This window comes from Lontra canadensis, unplaced genomic scaffold (assembly GCF_010015895.1).
Source record: "Lontra canadensis isolate GAN:19392208 unplaced genomic scaffold, GSC_riverotter_1.0 scaffold26, whole genome shotgun sequence".
In the NCBI taxonomy this organism is placed as follows: domain Eukaryota; kingdom Metazoa; phylum Chordata; class Mammalia; order Carnivora; family Mustelidae; genus Lontra; species Lontra canadensis.
Window position 1 is genome coordinate 18,923,974 of NW_022631020.1, and position 25,326 is coordinate 18,949,299.

Genomic DNA, 25,326 nt, shown 5'->3' on the forward strand with positions numbered 1-25,326 from the left:
AACCTACTAAAAAAATTGTGAGGGTCATGCAATGAATTCCCACATATTTGTTATATGCCAAACCCCTTGAAAGTTGCAGATATTATAAGCATACTTTTATATTATAGTATTTTAGTTTGCCAAGATAGAATTTGAGGGAAATAAATAAATTTTTAAAACATTTTTTCAATAAAATTTTGGTGTATTAAAATAAACATTCTAAAACAGTCACAGTAGTAACCCATTTAGGCTTATTAGAAAGCACTATAGAAAAATAACTTAAATACACAAGAAAACTATGTATAATATTATCAAGTCGATGAGAAGTAATCTTTAAAATGAAAGCCAAGAAAAGCAGTAGAATATAGAATAGTTACCCTAATTACTTCATAATAGCAATTTTCTGTTGACTGAAGCAACAGAAAAATTATGAGAAAATTTTAAGTGACATACAGAAATGAAGGACAGTAGCAGATTGAGAAGAAAATTTATAGTTAATATAATACCTTTGTAGAATTACTAGAAATAATAAGAGTAAATATAAGAGGAACTTTAGAGAGTAAGCCAGCATGGGAAAAATTTCAGCCTTACTAGAAACTAAATGTGAATGAATTGAAGTACCGATTTATTTGTAAAAAATTAGGAAAAAATGATTTTTTTTTCTCTTACTAAGTCCTACTCTGCTGAGACTATGAGGAAACCTACTAAATTTATAAATGGTTTCTGGCATTATGTAATTAGTCTAAGTAATCTTCTTTCAGTCTTTCAGCAGGTATTTATTGTATTCTTACTATTTACTGGGATTATAATTAGGTACTAGTTGAGACAGGAGTAAAAAACAGCTGTTGAATTGGTGGAGTAGGGGATGTCTGTAAACTGGAAGATATTCTTACAGGATAAATCGTCAATTCAGTATTAGGTGTGATGAGTATTTGCAAAGGAAATTATCCAAGGAAATAATTGAAAGACTGAAGTTTTATGTGTATTTTATTAAAAGGAAAATGGGAAACTAATTAGAGCCTTGTATGTTCATCGCTAAGTCAAATAGTTTAATTTGGATATATCAGTGTGACAGAAAATAGCTCAGCCTTTAAAAATAGCTATATTTACACTTATTTTTTTAAGATTTTATTTATTTGACAGAGAGAGAGCATAGCATGCAGAGTGGCAGGCAGAGGGAGAGAGAGAGAAGCAGGCTCCCTGCCGAGCAAGGAGCCCAGTGCGGGACTCAATCCCAGGACCCCAGGATCATGATTTGAGCCGAAGGCAGCTGCTTAACGGACTGAGATACTGAGACGTCCCTATATTTACATTTAATATCAAGGGTGATGTTGGGGCTCCTGGGGTAGCTCAGTCGGTTAAGTGTCTGCCTTCAGCTTAGGTCATGATCTCAGGGTCCTGGGATTGAACCCTGCGTTAGACTCCCTGCTCAGTGAGGAATCTGTTTCTCCCTCTTCCCCTCCTCCCCTCCCCACAACCATCCTCCTGTACTCTCATGCATGTGCTTGCTTTCTCAAATAAATAAAATCTTTTTAAAAAGGTGATGTTTTTACATTTTTTTATTAGAAAATCAGAAACCAAAGTATATATCCTTTATGACTATGGTATACTATGATGACTGTGTAAACTGTATGCTAAAGGCGTATGTATTTTGTAATATGTATGTAGTACATATTTTGAAAGAGAATACTGAGAAATGAAAATAATGCTTAGGTGATAAAGTTATGGGTAATTCTCTTGTTTTTCTTCTGGAATTCACTTTAGTGTTTACAATGTTTTCCTTAAAGGTATAATAAAATTTCTAAATATTTAAAGATTTTCAGAACTATAAACATTTGGTAATTATTAATAATTAATAATTCTATATTTGTAGGTCTTTGTTAATATTCTATGAAGATAGAATGCATCTTCTATTATCTTAATAGATATTGCAGGATTCTACCATTTGGGTGTAGCGTAATTTAGTTAATCTTTTCCCTCTATAAATATACATATTTAGATTGTTCCCAGTATTTTAGTATTTTAAACATGCTGAAAATGCCATTGACTGCATTTTTATGCGTATTCATGATGATTTTTCCAAAGTAAATCACCTGGAGTGGAAAAATTCTTAAGTAAAAGGAAAACACCTCAAGACTTTACTACAAATTATCAAATTGTCCTCCAGAAAGCTGGTGTCAGCTTGCATTCCCCATCACTGGTGAATGAATTCCTTTTTCTAAAATTTAGGTGGCTAGTGATATGCATATATGTATATGTATATATTTTTTAATTCTTCAGCTAAAACAATGACACCATCAACTCCATTTTAAGATTATATGGGAAGCTTCTTGTATTAATCTTGTTAGTCACTAACTAGAAACTAAGTGGGTATAACTAGATAAATATACTTCACCCATACCCCTAATAAAGCCCTTCCAAGGTTATTGATTATGGAATACACTGGGGATTGAGTTTCATCCAAAGCTGATTTTCTGAGAAGTTCCAGAAAGTAAAGTTCTGGAGAATCAAAATGATGTAAAGGGTAGAAGAATTATAATTTTAACAAAATCAAGAGTTGATTATTGTAAAGCCAGGAGAACTAATTACATAAGAAATTGATGTGTTATGGTAATCTTATTCAAATGATAATAGAAATAATTTAAAAATGGAGGATTATCTCTAAAACACTTTTTGTTAAACCTAAGATTGTGATTTAAGAAAGATATATAATAATGCTTGTGATGATTTTAACTGAATTTTATTAATTAATTAATTTACTTAATTTTCTGTCATGGGTTGAATATACACTCATTTATATTTTTGATTTGTCTTGGGAAGACTGATTTAACTTTAAAGATGCTTTTCTGCCTTGAGATTTTATGACTTTATGAAATCTTTTGAGTTTGTTACATATGCTATCTCTCATAAAGCAGTATGGGATGTTTATAGAAAGCAGTATGGAAGAACTTGTGTATTCAGGGGGCATTCAGGTGATTTTGATAAACGAATTACAACATATAGTTCCCCTGATTTTACAGAAGAAGTTGAGGCATTGTGAAGATGCTGGAACTAAATCCCAGGTTGTTTGATTTGCTAGCCTACAGTAAAATTGAAATGGTGATTGCTCACAATTTGCCCCCTCACAAAATCAGATGCATTTACTCCCTGTCCATAGTGGGCTAAAAGATATGGTATTGGATGGTAAAAAAATGATAAAGAGTGTTCATGCTGGATATCACTTAAATTAATCATCTTTTCCCTTTATTTCTGGAAAAAAATATTTTCCCCCTTGGTCTATAATGGGACTTTATAATTTCTTAACTTGAAAGTTTTGCATTGGTAGGGGTTGGAATTTCTTAGGAAGTCAAGTATAGTAGGAAATGTAAAACTGCATAGGAGTATTTGTAGTAAAATTCCATATTTTTATTATATGCATATACAGAAAGAATTTTATTAGAAAATAGATTTGGGGGCACCTGGGTGGCTCAGTGGGTTAAGCCTCTTCCTTTGGCTTAGGTCATGAAGGGTCAAGGGATCGAGCCCTACATCAGGCTCTCTGCTTAGCAGGGAGCCTGCCTCCCCCTCTCTCTCTGCCTGCCTCTCTGCCTACTTATGATCTCTCTCTTTGTGTCAAATAAATAAATAAAATCTTTTAAAAAAAAAGAAAGAAAAGAAAATAGATTTGTACATACTATTTCTCAGTTGCCTCACTTCCTGTTCGCTTTGGCAGCTCATATACTCAGTTGCTTTACCTCTAAATATACCAGAAATAATTATCTTAGATTGGAATCTTGCCCTACAAAAAAAGCTTTTCAGACAGGAGTGTTTTTCTGTCATATATGATTGTTATTGAGAAGTTAAGAGAATAAGTCAAAATGACTCAAAGCTAATAAAAAATCTTGTAAAGATGTGGTACTTTTACAATACTCAGAGAGAATAATTGAAAAAAGAACTTCTAAGTGAAAAGTAAATTCAGTGGTTCCACAAGCAACTGGATGGATTTATAGACATAGAGTCAGGCCTGAATTTTAAGGGTGTCATCTTAGAAAGATAAGATTTGCAGTTGAATATTCACTTGAAGGAAAATAAAGCAGTAATATCCTGGAACTTTTTTCTTTTTAATGTACCATAGAGTGAAGAGAATATCTCGGGTATGACAAGCTTCCGTGAAGTTCTGGAGAAAATGCTGGTTATTGTTGTTCTCCCAGTCAGAAATAGCCTGAGGCGAGAAAATGAACTCTTCTCCTCCCACCTGGTTTCCAACACCTGTGGATTGCTGGCCAGTATTGTCAGTGAACTGACAGCATCAGCCCTGGGATCTGAGGTAATGTTATATTTTGAGACTGGATAATAAGCACATGTTTAAACTTTCCACATAGTTTCTTTTTTCACATATTTTGGCTTTGTAGAAACTAATTTTAATCCCATTTGTGTTGTTTTTCTTTCAAACAACACAAAACCTTCCAAGCTAAATTGTTTCTTTGCTTTTCCCTTCCTTGTACTACTTCTCTGTTCTTGCTTGCTCCCTCTCTCTCACGTTTGCCCATGATGTCACAGTAATACAAACCGTATGTTTTCCTTACATGCTCCGTAGCGCAACCTCACTGCGATGTTGCAACAGAAGCAAAAATCATTCACATTCCTGGGTAATGCATAACGGAAATGGGGCTACTAATAGTGAGCACATGGTATGGAGGAGGTAAAGAGGATTAGACCTTAGTTCTGCTCACTTGACTGACACTAGACAGATAACGTATGTAAAATTGGCCTTCAGTATACTCACATTGCTGTACAGCCAAAATTTTAAAAGGAACAAATATTACTGTGTTTGAGAAAACTACTTTGAAAGGGCTTTACATTTTGTAAAGTAACATTTTTAACCATTTCAGTGTCCTGCTCACTCTGTTGTACAATTTATATAAATGTTTTGACTGAATTTGGTGAAGTTTTCTAATTTTATCCCAAAAAAGCAGACAGAAGATTGGTTTTGAAAATCATGTCCTAATGTGAAATACCTTCTATCACTCAAATGAATGTTTAATAGCTAGCATGTATGCCATTGCTTGCAAAATAACATCTTCTTTCTCTTTTACTTTTATAATGCCTAGCCTTTGCTTTTTCTTACAGATTTATTTTAGAATCTATGGTTAATTAACTCATGTAGTCTATACTCATTACTGATTCATAGTGACAGTTTAGCCTTTGGGATTTCTGAATGATTACATGTACCTGCGCATATTTTAGTATTTCACCCTGGGAAGCACTTCCTTCATTTCTTTGTTAGCTTTGACTTAGCTGTAGGAGGTCATTGAACCCCCTGTCAGAAAATTTTAATTTGGTTCTTTTCTTTTTTCCCACTTAGTCATCCAGCCTATAATATACTTCCCTTCCATACCAGATCCTGAAAGAGAAAGTCTGTGATACATAGCTCCCCCTCAGAAGGTTACTGTCTAGTTTTCCCCTATGAACTTAACTTTTTTTTTTTAATGAAAAAGAATGTCCCAAATTGCAGGTGCCTAATATACAAACTTGGAAGTTTACAAAGGTCTTGACTTAGACATCTATATTTCTTTCTTTCCCACGGCAGTTTAAATTTTTTGCTAGAATCATAAACTTCAGTTTTTTCCTCTTGTGGGTCTTCCAAATTTCTGCAGCCAATTTAGATCAAAAGCTGGCTCTGTAATTAAAAAGAGCGGTTTCAAGCCAAAATAAGTTCACTGATCTTCTCTAATGAGTCTGTAATTAGTGAGGCTGTACTTGTTTGTGTATATATATTCAAATATTGAAAGCTAAGTTATCATAATATATTTTAGTGGTATTCAAACTTAAGACCTAGAACATTTTCTGCTAATAAAAGTCTTCAGAACTCTCAGATAAGAGGAGGGATAAGATAGCCTGACTGACAAAGGGAAACTTAAGTCCACTTCTTTGTTGACTACCCATCTCTGCAGAATCCCTAGAGCCCTGTGTCTCATGGTTTGAAAACTTTTGGTCCATAGAATGTTGGTGCAATTTTGGTATCTCTTTTCAAAGTGAGTGATATAATTCATTCATATGTTATGACCGTAATTACTTACAGGTTTATAGTTCTGACATTATAAATTAAGTGAAATGTATAGTCTCCTATGACTAAGAGAAGAAAATACTGTCAAGTGATAATGATTTATAAATTTAAAATCTGGTTTTATTGCTGGGTAATCTCTACAGAATGTATGTTTAGGAAGGCTTACAGCCACTTGTTAAATGTAGGTTATCTTTTTGAACTTCTTAGAAATTTGGGGGTTTTGTTAAAGGCATGTTATTAACACTCAGGTACAGACTGCTGACGTGTAATTGCTTTTGCTTTTGTTTGTTCCTAGGTTGATGGACTTAATTCTCTCCACTCCGTTAAAGCCAGTGCTAATCGATTTACAAAAACAAGTCAAGGAAGAAGTTGGAACACTGGGAATGGGTCCCCTGATGCAATCTGTTTTTCAGTAGACAAGCCTGGAATAGTTGTGGTTGGTTTTTCTGTCTATGGAGGAGGTGGAATTCATGAATATGAATTAGAGGTATTGGTTGATGACGTAAGTACGACTCTTACAGTGTTCATCGTGCTGTGTGGGTTACCATTATCATAGTAAGGCTGCCCAGATCTTTGAGGGGTTAGCTGATTAATCATAGTCCTGGCAGATGTGAAAGAAATTGAAAGAGAGTGATCCTGCATGATTGCTTTGTGTGCCATTCTGGATCACTTCTGCCTCCTATTTTTTGCATTTCCAGGGGAGATGTTAAATGAAAAGACTAGAAATTACATAGCTAAGCCCTTGATTACAACTTTTGTGTAATTTTTTTTTTTTTGCTGTTGTTTTTTAAGAAATGAGAACAATAGATCAATACTATTACCTGTATCAGTGATTAAAGCAATTTTGTCATAAAGTGCTAATGGATGATTCTTAGTAAAGATACTAACTGATTGATTAAACTCTATCTTGCTATATTCTCTAAATTACTTAAAGAACCGGAGTTTTCACTAAGTTTTATTAAAATGGGACAGAAAGTTACCATGTAAATCATTTAATAATAAATGGAAATCTATCCATATCTTGATTCTTTGTAGCAATTAATTTATTTCCCTAATTCATTAAGTTCTATAGTTAGAGTTGCACTCTTCTAATGAAGAAGTGGGAATCACTTTAAGACATCAGAAAAGCCCATTTATATGATTTAGGTTCTAGTGTCCTCAGGAAATCAGATAAAAGTTAATAGTTTAGCATACCAAAAATTTTTTCTTCAGTATGTATGGGGAAATGCTGATGGACAATTTTATATGCAAGAAAATAAACTGCTTAAAAACAAAATTAAGAATATGGTTGGTTTTGTTTTGTTTTAATTAGAGTGAACATGCAGGAGATTCAACTCATTCTCATAGATGGACATCTCTAGAATTAGTCAAAGGAACCTATACAACAGATGATTCACCCAGTGATATAGCTGAAATCAGACTTGACAAAGTTGTTCCTTTAAAGGTAATTTCATTATGTTTCTTTTGTAAATAAGAGGTATTATTATGTAGCTTACTTAAAAAGTAATGAGAAGTATTCCTTTAAGTGGTGCTTTAAATGTTATTGAGTCACTACTATACTCCTGATATTGTACTGTCTTATATTTTATTTTTGCAAAAAAAATTCTTAAAAATCTGGTTTAGTAGAAAGTATTGTTAGGTTTTGGAGTTAGAAGTAGCTTCAGATGCCTGCTCTTCCACATAGTAGCTCTAAGACATTGAACTTCATTACTTAGCTACTCTGGGACTTATCTGTAGATTGGGAAGGATGGTACCTACACGGTAGTGTTGTTTAGGTAAAATTAAATAATGGAATAAAGTACTTGTCTCCATGCCCAGCACAGCATAGAAGCTCAGTAAATATGAGTTCCTGTCTTTCCCTCTCATTGTGACAAAACTCACTTTTTTAAAATGTGGGCTTGGGGGATGCCTGGGTGGCTCAGTGGGTTAAGCCTCTGCCTTCAGCTCAGGTCATGATCTCAGGGTCGTGGGATTGAGTCCCACATCGGGCTCTCTGCCCGGTGGGGAGCCTGCTTCCCCCTCTCTCTGCCTCTCTGCCTACTTGTGTTCTCTCTGTCAAATAAATAAATAAAAATCTTAAAAAAAAACTAAAAGTGGACTTGGGGCACCTGGGTGTCTCGGTTAAGCTTCTGCCTTCGGCTCAGGTCATGATCCCAGGGTGCTGGGATCAAGCCCCACAGTGGGCTTCCTGCTCAGTGGGGAGCCTGCTTCTCCCTCTCCTTCTCCCTCTGCTTGTGTTCTCTTGCTCTCTCGTGCTTTCTCTATCAAATAAAATCTTTTTAAAAAGTGATCTTAATAAACTATTAGTTGATAGTGATTTAAATTACTATTACTCTATATAAGTTATTTATTCATGTAACTTTGTTGTCTAGCAGTAAATAACGAATTAGCAAAACAGAAATTGTACTTAACCTTAATTATGAATGGAGTAATTCTGAATTCAACTGTATATTGTTTTTTTTTTTAATTTCTTTGCAGCGTAACAGTATTCATTGTTTTTGCACCACACCCAGTGCTCCATGCAATACGTGCCCTCCTTAATACCCACCACCTGGCTCCCCCAACCTCCCACCCCCTGCCCCTTCAAAACCCTCAGGTTGTTTTTCAGAGTCCATAGTCTCTCATGGTTCACCTCCCCTTCCAGTTTCCCTCAACTCCCTTCTCCTCTCCATCTCCCCATGTCCTCCATGTTATTTGTTATGCTCCGCAAATAAGTGAAACCATATGATAATTGACTCTCTCTGCTTGACATATTTCACTCAGCATAATCTCTTCCAGTCTCGTCCATGTTGCTACAAAAGTTGGGTATTCATCCTTTCTGATGGAGGCATAATACTCCATAGTGTATATGGACCACATCTTCCTTATCCATTCGTCCATTGAAGGGCATCTTGGTTCTTTCCACAGTTTGGCAACCGTGGCCATTGCTGCTATAAACATTGGGGTACAGATGGCCCTTCTTTTCACTCCATCTGTATCTTTGGGATAAATACCCAGTAGTGCAGTTGCAGGGTCATAGGGAAGCTCTATTTTTAATTTCTTGAGGAATCTCCACACTGTTCTCCAAAGTGGCTGCACCAATGTGCATTCCCACCAACAGTTTAAGAGGGTTCCCCTTTCTCCACATCCTCTCCAACACACGTTGTTTCCTGTCTTGCTAATTTTGGCCATTCTAACTGGTGTAGGGTGGTATCTCAATGTGGTTTTAATTTAAATCTCCCTGATGGGTAGTGATGATGAACATTTTTTCATGTGTCTGATAGCCATTTGTATGTCTTCATTGGAGAAGTGTCTGTTCATATCTTCTGCCTATTTTTTGATATGATTATCTGTTTTGTGTGTGTTGAGTTTGAGAAGTTCTTTATAGATCCTGGATACCAACCTTTTGTCTGTACTGTCATTTGCAAATATCTTCTCCCATTCTGTGGGTTGCCTCTTTGTTTTGTTGACTGTTTCCTTGCTGTGCAGAAGGTTTTGATTTTGATGAAGTCCCAAAAGTTCATTTTCGTTTTTGTTTCCTTTGCCTTTGGAGACATATCTTGCAAGAAGTTGCTGTGGCTGATATCAAAGAGATTACTGCCTATGTTCTCCTCTAGGATTCTGATGGATTCCTGTCTCACATTGAGGTTTTTTATCCATTTCAAGTTTATCTTTGGGTACAGTGTAAGAGAATGGTCGAGTTTCATTCTTCTACATAGAGCTGTCCAATTTTCCCAGCACCATTTATTGAAGAGACTGTCTTTTTTCCACTGTATATTTTTTCCTGCTTTGTCAAAGATTATTTGACAATAGAGTTGAGGGTCCGTATCTGGGCTCTCTACTCTGTTCCACTGGTCTATGTGTCCATTTTTATGCCAGTACCATGCTGTCTTGGTGATCACGGCTTTGTAGTAAAGCTTGAAATCAGGTAACGTGATGCCGCCTGTTTTATTTTTGTTTTTCAACATTTCCTTAGCAATTCGGGGTCTCTTCTGATTCCATACAAATTTTAGGATTATTTGCTCCAGCTCTGTGAAAAATACTGGTGAAATTTTTATTGGAATGGCATTAAAAGTATAGATTGCTCTAGGCAGTATAGACATTTTAACAATGTTTATTCTTCTGATCCAAGAGCATGGAATGGTCTTCCATCTTTTTGTGTCTTCTTCAATTTCTTTCATGAGTGTTCTATAGTTCCTCGAGTACAGATCCTTTACCTCTTTGGTTAGGTTTATTCCCAGGTATCTTATGATTCTTGGTGCTATAGTAAATGGAATCGATTCTCTTATTTCCCTTTCTGTATTTTCATTGTTAGTGTATAAGAAAGCCACTGAATTCTGTACATTGACTTTGTATCCTGCCACATTACTGAATTGCTGTATGAGTTCTAGTAGTTATATTGTTATTTTTATTATAGAGCAGAATTTTGGATAAGGTAAGTTCATCAGAGACATTATCAAAAAGAGTTTAGGTACCAAAAAATCAAAAAATCTTCACTATAAGGTTTATATCGTAGATCATACAGACATATGTGTCTGTATCTCATGTTTTCTATGCACAGTGCATCTTATTTAGGACAAATTTTGCTTATGAATACTTTTCCCCATTTCTGTCCACCTAACTCTTTCCATCTTTGAGTGTCTCTTAAAAAAAATATAGTAGACTCACCACTTTTTTTTCCCACATTTGAAATTATTTCAAAAGTTAAACCCATCAAAAAAATTAGATAATGTATTTTAAATCTTTTTGTTATGGTTAATATGTTTTACATTGTGGTTAAGAGCAGGAACTAGCGTCAGACTACCTATATTCAAATACTAGTTCCATCACTTATAAGCTGTGTGACTTTGGGTGAGTTACTTAACTTCTCTGTGCCTCAGATTCCTCATCAGTAAAATAGGCATAGTAATGGTACTTACCTCATGAAGTCATTTTAAGGTATAATATGATTAAAGCATATGAAATACTTAGTATACTTTCCTTTAAATAGTAAACATCAGTTAAGTGTTGCTTATCCTCCTTTTTGATTCATTCAGATGTGTTTAACCAAATCATCTATAAATGACAAATTCAGTTTATTTGCCCAGTTTTTTTTATATCCTCTGTACATTATAAGCATGTTTTATATCTTGATCGTGAAGGAAAATGTTAAATATGCTGTGCGCTTGAGGAACTACGGAAGCCGTACAGCCAATGGAGATGGAGGAATGACCACCGTTCAGTGCCCTGATGGCGTGACATTCACATTCAGCACATGCAGCTTGAGTAGTAATGGCACAAACCAAACCAGAGGACAGATTCCACAGATACTCTACTATAGGTGAGTTTGTGTGTAGAAGTAAAGGGACTATTTTTAAGTGATAGGACACATACACAGTTTATTACCGAGGTAAAAAATGCTAAATTCATAGTTATAATTATGCGGTGTAACTGCCTTGCACATACTTGTGCTAATTCATATAAAAAGGTCTCATTTTAATGTGTAAATTCAGTGTTTATTGTAAAGGTGAGTGCTTTAAAATGTAGTTGTCATTATTTCTTTAATATCCTTGAAATATTTTGTGTCTTGGACATGCGTGCTATTGTCACTTTTTTTTTTTTTTAAAGATTTATTTATCTATTTGACAGAGATCTCAAGTAGGCACAGAGGCAGGCAGAGAGAAGGGGGGAAGCAGTCTCCCTGCTGAGCAGAAAGCCCAATATGGGGCTCAATCCCAGGACCCTGAGATCATGACCTGAGTCGAAGGCAGAGGCTTAATCCACTGAGCCACCAAGGCGCCCCTCTATTGTCACTTTTATAGTTTGTATCTACAGTTTCAAATTTAAGTGGAACTTATTCATTTCTTTAAAAAAAAAAACAAAAATTAATGATCAAATCAACTCTATCCAAGTACTAGTGTTGCCTTGATCCTATTATCCTGTCTGCAGTATATTTTGATATCTGTAAATCTAGTTCTTAGATCCCTAGAGTACATAATGTTGTGTTCTTTAACCATTCCTTATGTAACCAGTATGTAAAAAGAAGGATAACAATTTGGGGTAAAAAAAAAACAAAACTTCTAAATATACATTTGTCACCACATCTTAGTTTTTCTTTTAGTGAGTTAGCTGGAGTCATACATAGTACGTATCATTCACTGTATCTACCCTCCGTCTGACTTAGCCTCAGATCACCAAGGTTGTGTATCACTTTCAGAGACTTGTTGTTTTCTCTCTTTTCTTCATAAACAATCTGGGAACACTGTCTGGCAATTTATACAAAGCCATTCCCCTGGATGTAGAATTTTCTCCTGCCTTTCTGCGTGTGAAATAAAATAGAAATGGTAGGTGTTAAATAGTTTCCTGTTGGCAGGTTGCTGCTGAGATACAAGTTTTCTAGTCCTTTTACCAACTTGTGAAAAACTTTTTGTTACATAGCACCATAACAAATAGTATTCTCTTTCTCAAACCATACATTAAAAAGTCGTATCATGCACAGAAGTTATATATTCCAAAAAGCTAGGGAGCCCCTTAGAAGCATCTGCTATCTAGACTTTATTTCTTACACAAAATACAGTGTTTTAGATATTTATGTTTGCCACCAGCTTTACCAACCTTTAGCTTTAAATTTAAAATTAATTAAGTTTAGGGACGCCTGGGTGGCTCTGTTGGGTAAGGACCCAACTCTTGATTTCAGCTCAGGTCATAATCTCAGGATTGTCCAATCAGGCTCCACACCCAGCATGAAGCCTGCTTAAGATTCTTTCTCTCCCTCACTCTCTGCCCTTCTCCCTCCTGCCATGCACACGCACACACTCTCTCTGTGTCTCTCTAATTAATTAATTAATTAATTAAACAAAGTAAAATGTTTCAAATCTGACTTTTTCTAATCCCCATTATTAACAGTTCAATCCAAACCATCACTAGTGCTCCCTGGCTAACTATCACAACTTCTAACCCAGTCTCCCTCCTTTTGCTGTGGTCCTGCTGCAGTCAGTTCTGCACAGTGCAGCCAGAAGGATCTTACAGAAATGTGCATCAGGGCAAGTGCTGCCCTTGCGCAGCTTTCCATCCCAGCATGAAATGTACGGTCTCACAGAGGCATACAAAGCTCACATGATCTGACATCTGTCACCCTCCATTCTCCTTTCATTCCAGGCACATTTGTCACTCTGTTCCTTGAACTTGCTCATCTTCTTCTTGTCTGAACCTTTATCTTACTGTTCCATTTGCCTGAATACTTTTCCCTCAGCTTTTTATTTTTTTTTAAACATAATTCAGGCCTTTTTAAAATATCAGTTCCTAAGATAGACTCTCCTTGGTCTTGTCTTAAAATAAGTGAGGAACTCTGATGTAAATATGAAAACTAGAGTTAGATCATGTTTTACCTACCCTGTAAAATCTCATATGTTACTCTTGTTACAGGAGTGAATTTGATGGAGATTTACAATCCCAGCTTCTAAGTAAAGCCAATGAAGAAGATAAAAACTGTAGCAGAGCTCTCTCTGTGGTAAGCACTGTTGTTCGAGCTGCAAAAGACCTCTTGCACAGAGCTCTTGCTGTGGATGGTAAGACTTTATTTGTCATATTTTAGATTCTTTATTCTCTAACTTATATACAGAGTTAGGGAGAAGAACCATCTTATAGAATCCCAGAGTATTTTATTCATGATAGATCTGTACATGCGTATACATTCATTTTGTATCAGTTGTACTCTCCATATGCAGGATTTTTTAGGATGTTCAAAAGCAAGTTAGCTGATAATCTGTTATTTTCTTAGTTAACCTAGTAAGAGAAAAACTCATCAGTAAGCTGAGTGTTTGCTTTATCCTTCCTTTAGGAGTCGAAAAGCATTTTGTTTTCTCTTTTAGGCGTGTTTTTCTTCCTATGTATCCTATTTCCAGTAATGGTATCACCATTCATCCAAAGATCTGGGTAACACAAACTCACTTATCTGATTTGAGTTCTGGGAGTTCTTCCACTGGCAACTCTCCAGTTGGTATTCCCCTGTCTGTTCTTCTTTAGTTCAAGCTACCATGGTGCAGGCATGTATCCTTTTCCTCATGGATGGATAGCATCCCAGCAATCTCACTGCCACCTTTCTCCCACTCCTTGTCCATCCTCCACACTGGCAGCAGAGCTCATTTTCAAAAGGATTCATTGCTACCCACCCAGTCTTACTGTTATCTAGACCATTTGTTCCTGAGCCTAGTGCACACCTGGGAAGCACCTTGTGAATCACCTGGGAAACTTTCTTAAAATAAAGAATATTTGGCCTGTCCAAACTAGAGGTTTGGGTTGGGCCAATAAGGAACTATTATTTTTAAATAAGTGCATCCTATTGTGACATAGCAGCAGATCTAGAAAGAAGTATTTGGGGATAAGTGGCCTTAATATAAAGGTCCTTTCAATCTAGACTCAACTAGTCTTCCCAGCACCATGCTCATAGATAAATGATTAAAGTGTCCATCAACAAAGTGCTTTCTCTGGTAAAATAGAAGACAATATGGCTTAATAACGGTAAGCATTTTTGTAGTGTTTAATATGTGCAGGCATTATTCTAAGCGTTTTACATATATTAACTCAGTTTTCATAACATTCAGTGAGGGAAGTACTGTTATTATTCTTTTGTACAGAGTAACTGAGGCACATACCAGTTTAGTAATTGGTGTAATGTCACACATGTAGCCATGTGTGGTATCAGCTATAGTGGTTTAAAATCATGACTGTTCCTCTAGGTTTTAATCCTGGCTTTATCATTTTACAGGTATATGATTTTGGGTAAGTTACTTAACATTGTGTGCCTTGATTTCCCCTTGTAAAAAGCGGGAATTATAAAAGTATCTTATTGTGAGGATTAATTGATACGGCTCATGTGTATAAAACCCTTAGAAGAGGGCCAGGTCCTTTATAAGCATTCAGTCAATGTCAACTATAATTTTATTTTGCTCAAAAGAATAGAATATGGATTTAGTACAGCATATATACATTACAATGAAATTACCTTCTAACTATAGTTTTAATGCCTTTTTTAGCTGATGACATTCCAGAACTGCTTAGCTCTTCCAGTCTGTTTTCCATGCTGCTTCCCCTTATTATAGCCTACATAGGACCAGTAGCTGCTGCTATTCCCAAGGTGTGTAATTTAATTCTGTAATTTTGAATATTTTTTTGAAATATCTCTTTTTTTAGACTTTGTATCTATCCTTAATAAACACTTTCATCTTTGAGGTACCTGGGTTACAATTAACACACAAAGGTAGACAAGTTAAATGGTAGACATTATCAGTTAAATCTCACTGTTCTTCGTTTTATTTACCGGATTACTATGCTTATTTACTGGCTTTACATTTGAAGAATTTGGGAATGAGAAATATACTTTAGAATTATGATATGTAAGGAAAGCTTAAGTTAACGTACATTTTCCTAATTTATGAAATTGATGCCAAGTCTTTCTTTTTGGATAAGAATAACAATGTAGAAGGATAGGAGTCTTTTACAACTGTGAAAAATAGTCAAGACATGAAGGGAATCATAAACTGTTGATTCTTTGGCATAGTTAAATATTGAGTAAAACCCAGTTAACAGCAGATTACAAAAAGGCAAAGTGTTTAAAGTATAGATGAGGTTATTTTCATGTAACATCTAAAACATCTAAGGTAAATCTTTTTTCCATAGAACAAATTCCTCTGAATAAAAACTTAGCTAGGGGGCGCCTGGGTGGCTCAGTGGGTTAAAGCCTCTGCCTTCGGCTCAGGTCATGATCCCAGGGTCCTGGGATCGAGCCCCGCATCAGGCTCTCTGCTCGGCAGGGAACCTGCTTCCTCCTCTCTCTCTGCCTGCTTCTCTGCCTACTTGTGATCTCTGTCTGTCAAATAAATAAATAAAATCTTAAAAAAAAAAAAAACTTAGCTAGAAGAATTCTCAGTAATGTTCTTGGTAATTAAGGATAGCCAACAATTATAGTAATTAATAATTTTAAAGCAATTTTTACCTTTATTATCTCTTTTAATCATTTCTTTTTATACTAGGTGGCTGTAGAAGTCTTTGGTCTTGTCCAACAGTTACTTCCCTCAGTTGCCATTTTGAATCAGAAGTATGCGCCCCCTGCATTCAATCCCAATCAGTCGACAGACAGCACCACAGGAAACCAGCCTGAGCAAGGCCTCTCTGCTTGTACAACCTCTAATCACTACGCTGTCATAGAGAGTGAGCACCCCTATAAGCCGGCGTGTGTGATGCACTACAAGGTAGGCACCGGTTCCTAGGTGGAGTTTAAACGTAAAACTTGGTTTGATGTTTTATAATGCTGTCTTAAAGGATACTTTGTTTAGATACTTTCTGTTTAAAAGTATAATTTTTTTGTATTTAAATATAGAAATCAGCAGGTGGTTAGGCACTGTCAGATACACAAAGGGGTTTAAAGACAGAATTTTTATTGTTAAAGCATGTAGTTTCGGGGTATTTATGAGAATTGTTCTCATATGTCTTTATAAGTATAATGCAGTATATAATGTTAAGCATATTATGTATTGTAATAGTAGTGGATATAAACATTAAAATTTAAAATCATATTTTTGGAACTGATAATATTTATACCACAACCTGAGCTCTGAAAATTTGCACATCCAAGGTAGGATTTAAGGGGCTCTAATACAGATAATGTCAAACAAAAACCATATAAAACATTTATAAATACAATATTATTGTAGAGTATCCAGAATCCTCCTTCCTTGCTTTTTAAGTTGTGTCATGTAAATTAAGGAGGAAAAAGAGGATTCATCTACTTCATCAGTTTAATTATATGTTTTATTTACTTGTAAAATATTCAGCTTTTTATGTAGACTATGGTAAATATATAAAATGACAAACTAGTACAGTCACTCCATTTGTCCATCATCCCAGATTCAGTAGTTACCAAGTCTTTTTTTTAAAGTTTTAATTTAAATTCCAGTCAGTTAACATACAGTGTAACATTAGTTTCAGGTGTACAATATAGTGATTCACTTTCATACATCACCCAGTGCTCACAAGTGCACTCCTTAATTCCCATCACCCATTTAACCCACCCACGTCCCCAACTCTTGGCCAGACCTGTTTAATTTATTCCCCACCCATTTTGTCCCTTTCTAGATTATTTTAAAGCACATTTGTGGATATTTCATTATGTATTTCTAAATATAAGGACCTGTAAAAAGTAACTATATTATTATTACACCAAAAAAGCTCTTTCCTTCATGTCATCATGTGCACATTTTTAATTATTTGAATTAGGATCCAAATAAGAGTTTAATTTTTTTTAATTGCTTGAATTAGAATCTAGATAAGATCCACACATTGTGATTGTTTATTATGTCTCTTAAGTCTCTTGTTATCTACAGGTTCTCCTCCAACTCTTTGTTTCCTTACATTTTATTTAAGAAACTGGATCATATGTCTCTGTTAAATAGGAGCCTCTTCATCTTGCCTTCTGAATCCTTTAGACATACCCCCTGTGGTCATTCATAGCATCCTTCCTCTCTGGTATAAGGTATTCTAGGCTCATCTTTTCTATCTCTTGCCTTAGATCTAAAATCAGCCATTTTTACAAATTGCCCTGGTTCCTTTTAATGGTTATAGGTATTTAAAGGCCAAAATTTGGGGCGCCTGGGTGGCTCAGTGGGTTAAAGCCTCTGCCTTCAGCTCAGGTCATGATCCTGTTAGGGTACGGAGTCAACCAAGTATCTCAGGTCATGATCCTTTTAGGGTACGGAGTCAATCAAGTATCTGATACGGAGTCAACCAAGTATCAACCAAGTATCTGCCGGGCGCAGTGGGTTTCAACAAGGACCCTGAGTTCTCAGAGCCAAGGGTTTATATAGCATTTTTCAAGGCACTTTTTCATAGCTACAGCCACACTTTGACGGTTTAACTTTGTTTAACTTTTCGCCACCCCAGCGTCACCCTGGCGGTTAGGTGAGATTTAGGTTTAGAAGAAATTTAACTATTTACATTTCCTTCTGCCTCAGCTTCCTTCAGTTTTATGGTGGGGAGGGCGACACCAGGCCTCAAGGAACTGAGCCATCGTCTCTGGAAATTGGGATATTGAGAAGATAGCTTCTTTGTTGTAAATCACTAAGACACTTGTAAACCAAGGGAGACTCCTGTCTTGCAGGATTGTGATTTCTGCAAGTTAACTATTTGTTTTTCATTAACATCTGGTCCCTGTGGCGCCACCGCCTAACCGCCCTGGTGGTATATGATTAAGTTGTTTTTTCAGGTTTTAGCTGGTTCCTCTTATTTCAAGTCACGTACACAGTGTCGGTTAGGGACGCTCAGTAAAATGGCTTCCTGGCCTTCAGGTTGGCCATTCTTATGCTAACCCACTCTTACAATCCCAGGGTCCTGGGATGGAGCCCAGCATCAGGCTTTCTGCTCAGCAGGGAGCCTGCTTCCCCCCTCTCTCTGCCTGCCTCTCTGCCTACTTGTGATCTCTGTCAAATAAATAAATAAAATCTTTAAAAAAAAAAATTTCAGACCTGTAGGAAAAAGTGATTTGTGCAATGATCACCCATATGCCCTTCACCCAGCTTCATCAGTTAATATTTGCCACATTTGTTGTATTTATTTATATGGATTTACTACTGCTGAACCATTTAAGAGTAAGTTGCTAACATCATTACCCGTCACCTTGTTCCTAAGAACAGTGATTTTTCTGTATAGCAACAATACACCAATCAAATTTAGGGAATTTAACATTGATGCTGTATTATCATAATTAATAGTAGTAGTAGATCATATTATAAGCTAAACATTTTTACCAGTTGCCCCAACAACAGCATTACACATTTTTCTAAACCCAAATCTGGGTTCCAGCCGAACCCATCCACTGCATTTGTTTGTGAGGTTTTTTCTGTCTTGTTTGATCTGAAACAGTGCCTCAGGGTTTCCTTGTCTTTCAGGACATTGGCATTTATGAAGAATACAATCAGTGGTTTTATAAATTTCCTTTTATTTGGACTTGATTGATTGTTTTCTAATGATTAAACTCAGGTTGAGTGTTTTGGGCAGCAACACTTCATACTTGTGATATCTCTCTGTCAAATAAGTAAATAAAATCTTAAAAAAAATCTCCATTTAAATGAAAAGCTCAACCTTGTTCATAATTACATAAATGCAAATTAAACCACAAGTAAAATACCATTTCTTCCATTTTATTAGAGGTCCAAAATTTAATCATGTACTCTGTTGGAGAGGCTGTGAGAAAACAAGCACACTCAAACATTGGTGGGGACACAAAATAGTATAGCCTCTACAGAAGGGATTTTCTCAACATCTAGCAAAGATGCATATTCATTCACTTTCTGAATCAGTAACCCCAAATGTATGAAGCATATGGCTCTTCAGTCTATATTTGTTTGACCCAGCAATCCCACTTCTAAGAATTTACTTTGAAGATATATTTCTAAATACATGAATAAACAAACAAGAAAACCCAAACACATACACAAGGTTATTCATTGCAAAAAAATTTGCAAAATACTGTAAATACCCTAAATGCTCATAGACAAGACTGACTGAAAAAGCTATGATACATCTTCACAGTGGAGTACCAACCAGTTTTAAGAAAGAATGAAGATAATTTCTTTAAGTGGATATGGGGAGATTTCTATGCATGCTGTTACATTAAAAAAGTACAAAATAGTATATTTGCTGTACTACCATTTTTCTTTTTTAGATTTTATTTATTTGCTTTAAATGAGAGAATGAAAGAGAGAGCACAGAGGTTGAGGGAGAAGCAGACTCCTCACCAAGCAGAGCGCCCAATATGGAGCTTGATCCCAGGACCCCTGAGATCATGACTTAAGTTGAAGACGCTTAACTGACCCAGGCACCCCTAAATGGAGATTTTTTTTTAATCCTGTACTAAAAATTTTTGCTTTAGTCTAAACTAGGTAATTTTTTTAGACCAATATCATAGGAGATTTCTTAAGGCTCATATATCCTATGACAATTTCATAGTTTACTGTTTGACATGGTCCTGTTTAATTGTAATTTGACTTTTAAGACAGGATTTTTCCTGCCATGATGGTAACAAAAGCTTAAAAGTGGCCTTAAAAATAATGTAATTATATGTCATGAAAAACTCACATTACAATAAAACTTTAGGTTAAGAAAACATAAAAATCTAGGTTTTCATCATGTGTTTATTTTTTTTAAGATTTATTTATTTATTAGAGAAAGCACATGTTGTGGGTGCACATGGTGGGGAGCAGAGGTAGAGAAGCAGACTCCCATATGGCTTAATCTCACAACCTTGAGATCATGACGCGAGCTGAAACCAAGAGTCAGATGCTTAACCAATTGAGCCACCCAGACACCACTCATCGTGTGTTAATATTTATTTATTTTCATAATATATGAAGTTCTGAAGTATTTTGTTACTGGAAAGTATCATTTGTAGCACATACTATGAATAGTAGATAACCTGAAAGTGACTAAAACCTTAGATTTTAATGATTTGTTCACTTTCTATCAATATGTCTTTACATTTTACCCATCAAATTATATTTTCATTTACCTACTTATATTCCTTAAATGCGTTTTGACCGAAATGGAAAATTTATTATATAAACTTCCACAAGAAGATTAGCTCAATGTTTATTAAACAACCTTATAATATTATTTAAGTATTATCAATATGCACATACAAATATTATTAATGTATCAACCAAGTATTAGGTAGAAAGCAGTAGATATTGCAAGCGGAGAGTTGGGACAATTGATACTGAACATTAATATGACTTTTTATCATATTGAAACTACTCTATTAATTTCTTACTTAAAATTTAGTTTGCCATATGTTGAAAGCCTCATTTTTACAACATGTCCTTTTTCTAAAATAGGAAAAAAACGAAAATCAAATTCTTCTTAACGAAGTGTCCTCTTGATCTCAGGTGACATTCCCAGAATGTGTACGGTGGATAACGATCGAGTTTGACCCCCAATGTGGCACTGCACAGTCAGAAGATGTCCTTCGTTTGTTGATTCCTATTAGAACTGTTCAGAATTCAGGATATGGACCAAAATTGACATCTGTTCATGAAAATCTGAATTCCTGGATAGAATTAAAGAAATTTTCAGGGTCCACTGGGTGGCCTACTATGGTTTTAGTGTTGCCAGGTAAGTTATTTTTTCTCTTCATGTTTAATATGGTAAAATCTACGCATTTATAATAATTATGTTTAGTAAGGATACATCACTGAAGATGTTTATAACTTTTGGAAGGATTTTTTCAAGACCTACTATGCATCTGATTGCACTTGAGTACTGAAAAAGACTCTGGGTGTGGGGTATAGCGTGACTGAGTTTTAGAAGAGAGAATGTTGTGAGGATCTTCTGAAAAAAGATCAGCTTGACCAAAGCAGAGTTAATACTGAGGAGTAGCTGCCTGCACAGTTGGGAACAAACTCTGGAAAAAGTGGATTTGATCTTTTATTTTCCCAGTAAGTGAAAGATACTGAGAACTTAACAGGACTCTTTTCCATTCAGGAGAATTGGACAACCACCTAACCTACTGAGTTATGTTAAAGCTATTGTTTTCAGTTCTTTGGGCTTGGAGGGATGTGTGTTCGCATTTGTGGTTGTGTGTGTCAGAGACAGACAGGCAGCACTTCTGTTATTGCTATTGCTGGTATTCTCCTTTCAAAGAAAGTTTGTAAGTTATTAAAACTGTATGTAGTCTGTTGTGGTTTTAACCAATTAGCCATAAATATTCTTGTGATTCCTCAAATTCACAGCCTGTTTGAATTCAGAAGCTTCTGTCTTCTGGTCTGACCTGCCTTGTTTGTTTGTGAGGGGCCAGGTTAGAGGATTGCTCATTCTGAAACAGAAAAGGCTAACTAACCTAGGTCACCCTGGTAATTGACAGGTAATTGAAAAATGGTCATGTAACAAAGGTAGAACATTTGATGTTGAGAGGTTGGTTGTAAAGAAAAGTAATAACAATTCACTTGGGATGTTTCTGTTGTTGGCCAGCGTGGTTTTTAGCAGTCTTATTCCGGCACATACAGCAACACCCCCAACACCCCAAAAAGACTGGGCTTTTTAGTATCTGATTTGTATTGCCACCTGTCTTGAGAAAGATGAAAGATTTTTTATATCTTTAATTTTATATTTTATATTTATATAATTTTAATAAAATTGTTTCAGATTTTGAACTCAATGTTAGCTTTTTTCCTTAGGAAATGAAGCCCTTTTTTCATTGGAAACTGCATCAGATTATGTGAAAGATGACAAAGCTTCTTTCTATGGTTTTAAATGTTTTGCAATTGGATACGAGTTTAGCCCTGGACCTGATGAAGTAAGAAGGAATTATCTTCTCATTCTATTAAGAGTGTGTTTCTGAGGGCTGCTGTTAGCTCAAATTGTATTTGCTACCTGTATTCAAGAACTCTGAAATTTATTTTAAGTTAGGGTGTATAATTTAGAATTCCTTCTGGTTTAATTTTGTGTAGTGGTTTTTTGGTTTTTATTTTTATTTTTTTGCTACTTTTAATACATGAAGAGAATGGAGTCTGTGCAACATGACGTAGCCTTTAAAGAAAGTATAATTGTGCCTATTTCAAATCCCCCCAGGTGGCTGTACCTTTCTGAGTAAATAATAGAACCTGATTTCACAATGGTACTAACTGAATATCTCTTCTAAATGTTTCAAATCATACAATAAAAGTTGAAAAAAAATTATCATGCTACTTTAAAGTAGTGAATGATAAGTTCTTTGGATGATGAGCCTATACGCCTGGACCTTATAACATGTAGGAGATGTATTATTGACCCTCTTCCACTCTTAATTTAACCACTAGCTGATCTGTTCTTCCTTCTGGTCTCAAAAGTTAGGCTTGGATGCAAATCACATTATATTAATAATCTACCTTATCTTCCAGACACTTTGTCCTACAAACATGTTTTTAAAGCAGCTGGTTTTTTGTTTTGTTTTTTTTTAAATGATTATCCAGGGAGTTATTCAGTTGGAAAAAGAATTAGCCAATCTCGGTGGAGTTTGTGCCGCAGCTTTGATGAAAAAGGATCTAGCACTTCCTATTGGTAAGTCTGGTCAAGTACTAGGTGTTTATGATTTTTTTTTTAAGATTTTATTTATTTATTTGACAGACAGAGATCACAGGTAGGCAGAGAGGCAGGCAGAGAGAGGGTGAAGCAGGATCCCCGCTGAGCAGAGAGCCCAATATGGGGCTCTATTCCAGGACCCTGAGATCATAACCTGAGCCGAAGGCAGAAGCTTAACCCACTGAGCCACCCAGACGCCCCGTGTTTATGATTTTTTTAAAAAAATTTCAAAAGTAGAATATGCTTATTTAGGACATTCTGAAATAAATTATCAAAATCAATTCAGTAGTCACATACATTCATGAATAGTAACTGTTTAATACACTAGTAGTTTGGGTTTTCTTTACTGAAGTGTCCTCTGGTCTTTTTTATTCACACACAGACATGCATACAAACCCTCCTTAGGTAAGTACATGCTATGTGCCAGGCACTGGGTTAAGCACTGTATATATGATATTAAGCCGAAAGTTTGAAATATTTCTTAAATATCTTAGTGGACATATCAAGTAGGCAGGTGAATATTCATTGGCACTCAGGGGACAAGTCAGTGGAAATGTAAGTTGAACATACTTGATATTTAAAGACATGGACCATGTGAAAGATGGGCTAGGAAGAGAATACAAATAAGAACTAGAATATCCCCCAGGATCAAAGGTGGGACTTTCCAGAGTGTCAAAAATGGACAGACAGGATGAAAGAGGTGTAAAAAACACTCTGGTATAGCAGCCAAGGAGGTAGGAATAAAACCAAGAGAGAGGACATTCTTTTGAAAGCAATTGAGAAGTCAGTTAAAATCTACCATCAGGTGGAGAAACCAATTGGTTACTTACATAATCAACAAGAAATATAAGAGAGAAACAGAAGGCCGTTAGACTGGAGTGAGAGAATGGGTAGTCAGAGGGGAGGTGCAGGTTGAATAAGTATCTCTTTAGAAGAGTTTTCATGGGAAGCACAGCAGAGAAGTGAGGCACTGGCAGGAGTAGTACCTCTTTATATGATACAAATTTGTATATGTAAGTTGATTTATAATCAGGATGGTAAAGGTGAAGCTAAAGTTAAAAGTGTTTACTGATTCTGTGATGCTTGGCGTTGAACATTTATTTTCACAGTGTTTGGGAATAAAAGGCATTACTATTGTATTTCCCCAATTCTAATCCCTAGAAGTCCATCTATATCCCCTCCCTCTGAGACTACACTTCCCAGTTCATTCTCCTTCTTCCGTTCTCTTCATCTTCTCATTTCTTCCTTCTCTGTTCCCTTCCATGCTTCTCAGTTCCCCTGCTCCTACTGAATGTTGTTAACATGTACTAGCAAATGAGACATCTTGTGTTCTATTTATATGAAGAAAATGAGTACAACCTTTGGAGAAAATTTGTTAATACCTGTTCAAATTTTCTATGCCTTCTACTTTTTGATATAGCAATTGTTGTATTTACTTGCACAAATGCTCAAAAAATAGGTGTTGTAAGATAGATTAATATAACAGTGCTTATGGTTGTAAAACCTGGAAGCAACCAAAATATCAGTTGGAAACTGGTTGAATAACTCAAGGTACATCTGTCAGTGGAAATGTGTCCAGCTGTTAAAAACCAACAACAAAAGGAGTTCTCTATGTCCTGACCAGGAAAGATTCCAAACTATATTAACTGAGAAAAGCAAGTTGCAGAAGCTGGTCCCATTTTTGTGAACATTATGTTTTTATATATATATATAGTGGACAAATATGTATGTTGACACACATAAACTTATTTGCATACAGTTTCTTGAACAATACTTAAAAACTGTTGACCTGTTTATCTTCAGAAGGGAGATGGTGGGAGAATTTTTCATTCTGCAACTCCTGGATAATGTGAATATTTCCTTTCGAAGATGTATAACCTTAGTAATGTTTTATATTAAACAATAAAGGAGAAAAGGGATAGAGGATACAATTATTACCTTATTTTTTCCTGTGACTCTTTTTACTAAAGGTATAGCTCTTCTATAACATACCAAAATAAAAAGACTCCGATTCCAAATAATCAGTTCCCTTATTTGGGGGAGGAAGGTATTATAAATAGGCTAATGCAAAAGTACACATTTATATGCCTAAATATAGTCTATATCTTGTGCAAATCACTCAATGGATAATTTTTGAGTATTGCCTTGAGAATTATAGCTTATATTCACACTGAAAATTACATTTTAAAAGGTAAAGCACTGAGACTGATCCAAAACAATAATAGTTCTTTTCAGTC

At 35.6% G+C, this 25,326-nt stretch overlaps 1 protein-coding gene across 13 annotated transcripts in view; it reads left to right on the forward strand.

Annotated features, from left to right (window-relative positions):
* The window catches only part of MYCBP2 (MYC binding protein 2), a 262,254-nt gene that overhangs the window by 133,403 nt on the left and 103,525 nt on the right, over nucleotides 1-25,326 (forward strand). For all 13 annotated transcript variants that reach the window (XM_032864195.1, XM_032864196.1, XM_032864197.1 and 10 more), the window contains 10 exons: nucleotides 4,094-4,285; nucleotides 6,321-6,527; nucleotides 7,338-7,469; nucleotides 11,146-11,324; nucleotides 13,409-13,551; nucleotides 15,019-15,119; nucleotides 16,015-16,233; nucleotides 20,920-21,145; nucleotides 22,207-22,325; nucleotides 22,981-23,068. In XM_032864195.1, the coding sequence (XP_032720086.1) occupies nucleotides 4,094-4,285; nucleotides 6,321-6,527; nucleotides 7,338-7,469; nucleotides 11,146-11,324; nucleotides 13,409-13,551; nucleotides 15,019-15,119; nucleotides 16,015-16,233; nucleotides 20,920-21,145; nucleotides 22,207-22,325; nucleotides 22,981-23,068 (1,606 nt within the window). The remainder of the gene's footprint in view (nucleotides 1-4,093; nucleotides 4,286-6,320; nucleotides 6,528-7,337; nucleotides 7,470-11,145; nucleotides 11,325-13,408; nucleotides 13,552-15,018; nucleotides 15,120-16,014; nucleotides 16,234-20,919; nucleotides 21,146-22,206; nucleotides 22,326-22,980; nucleotides 23,069-25,326) is intronic.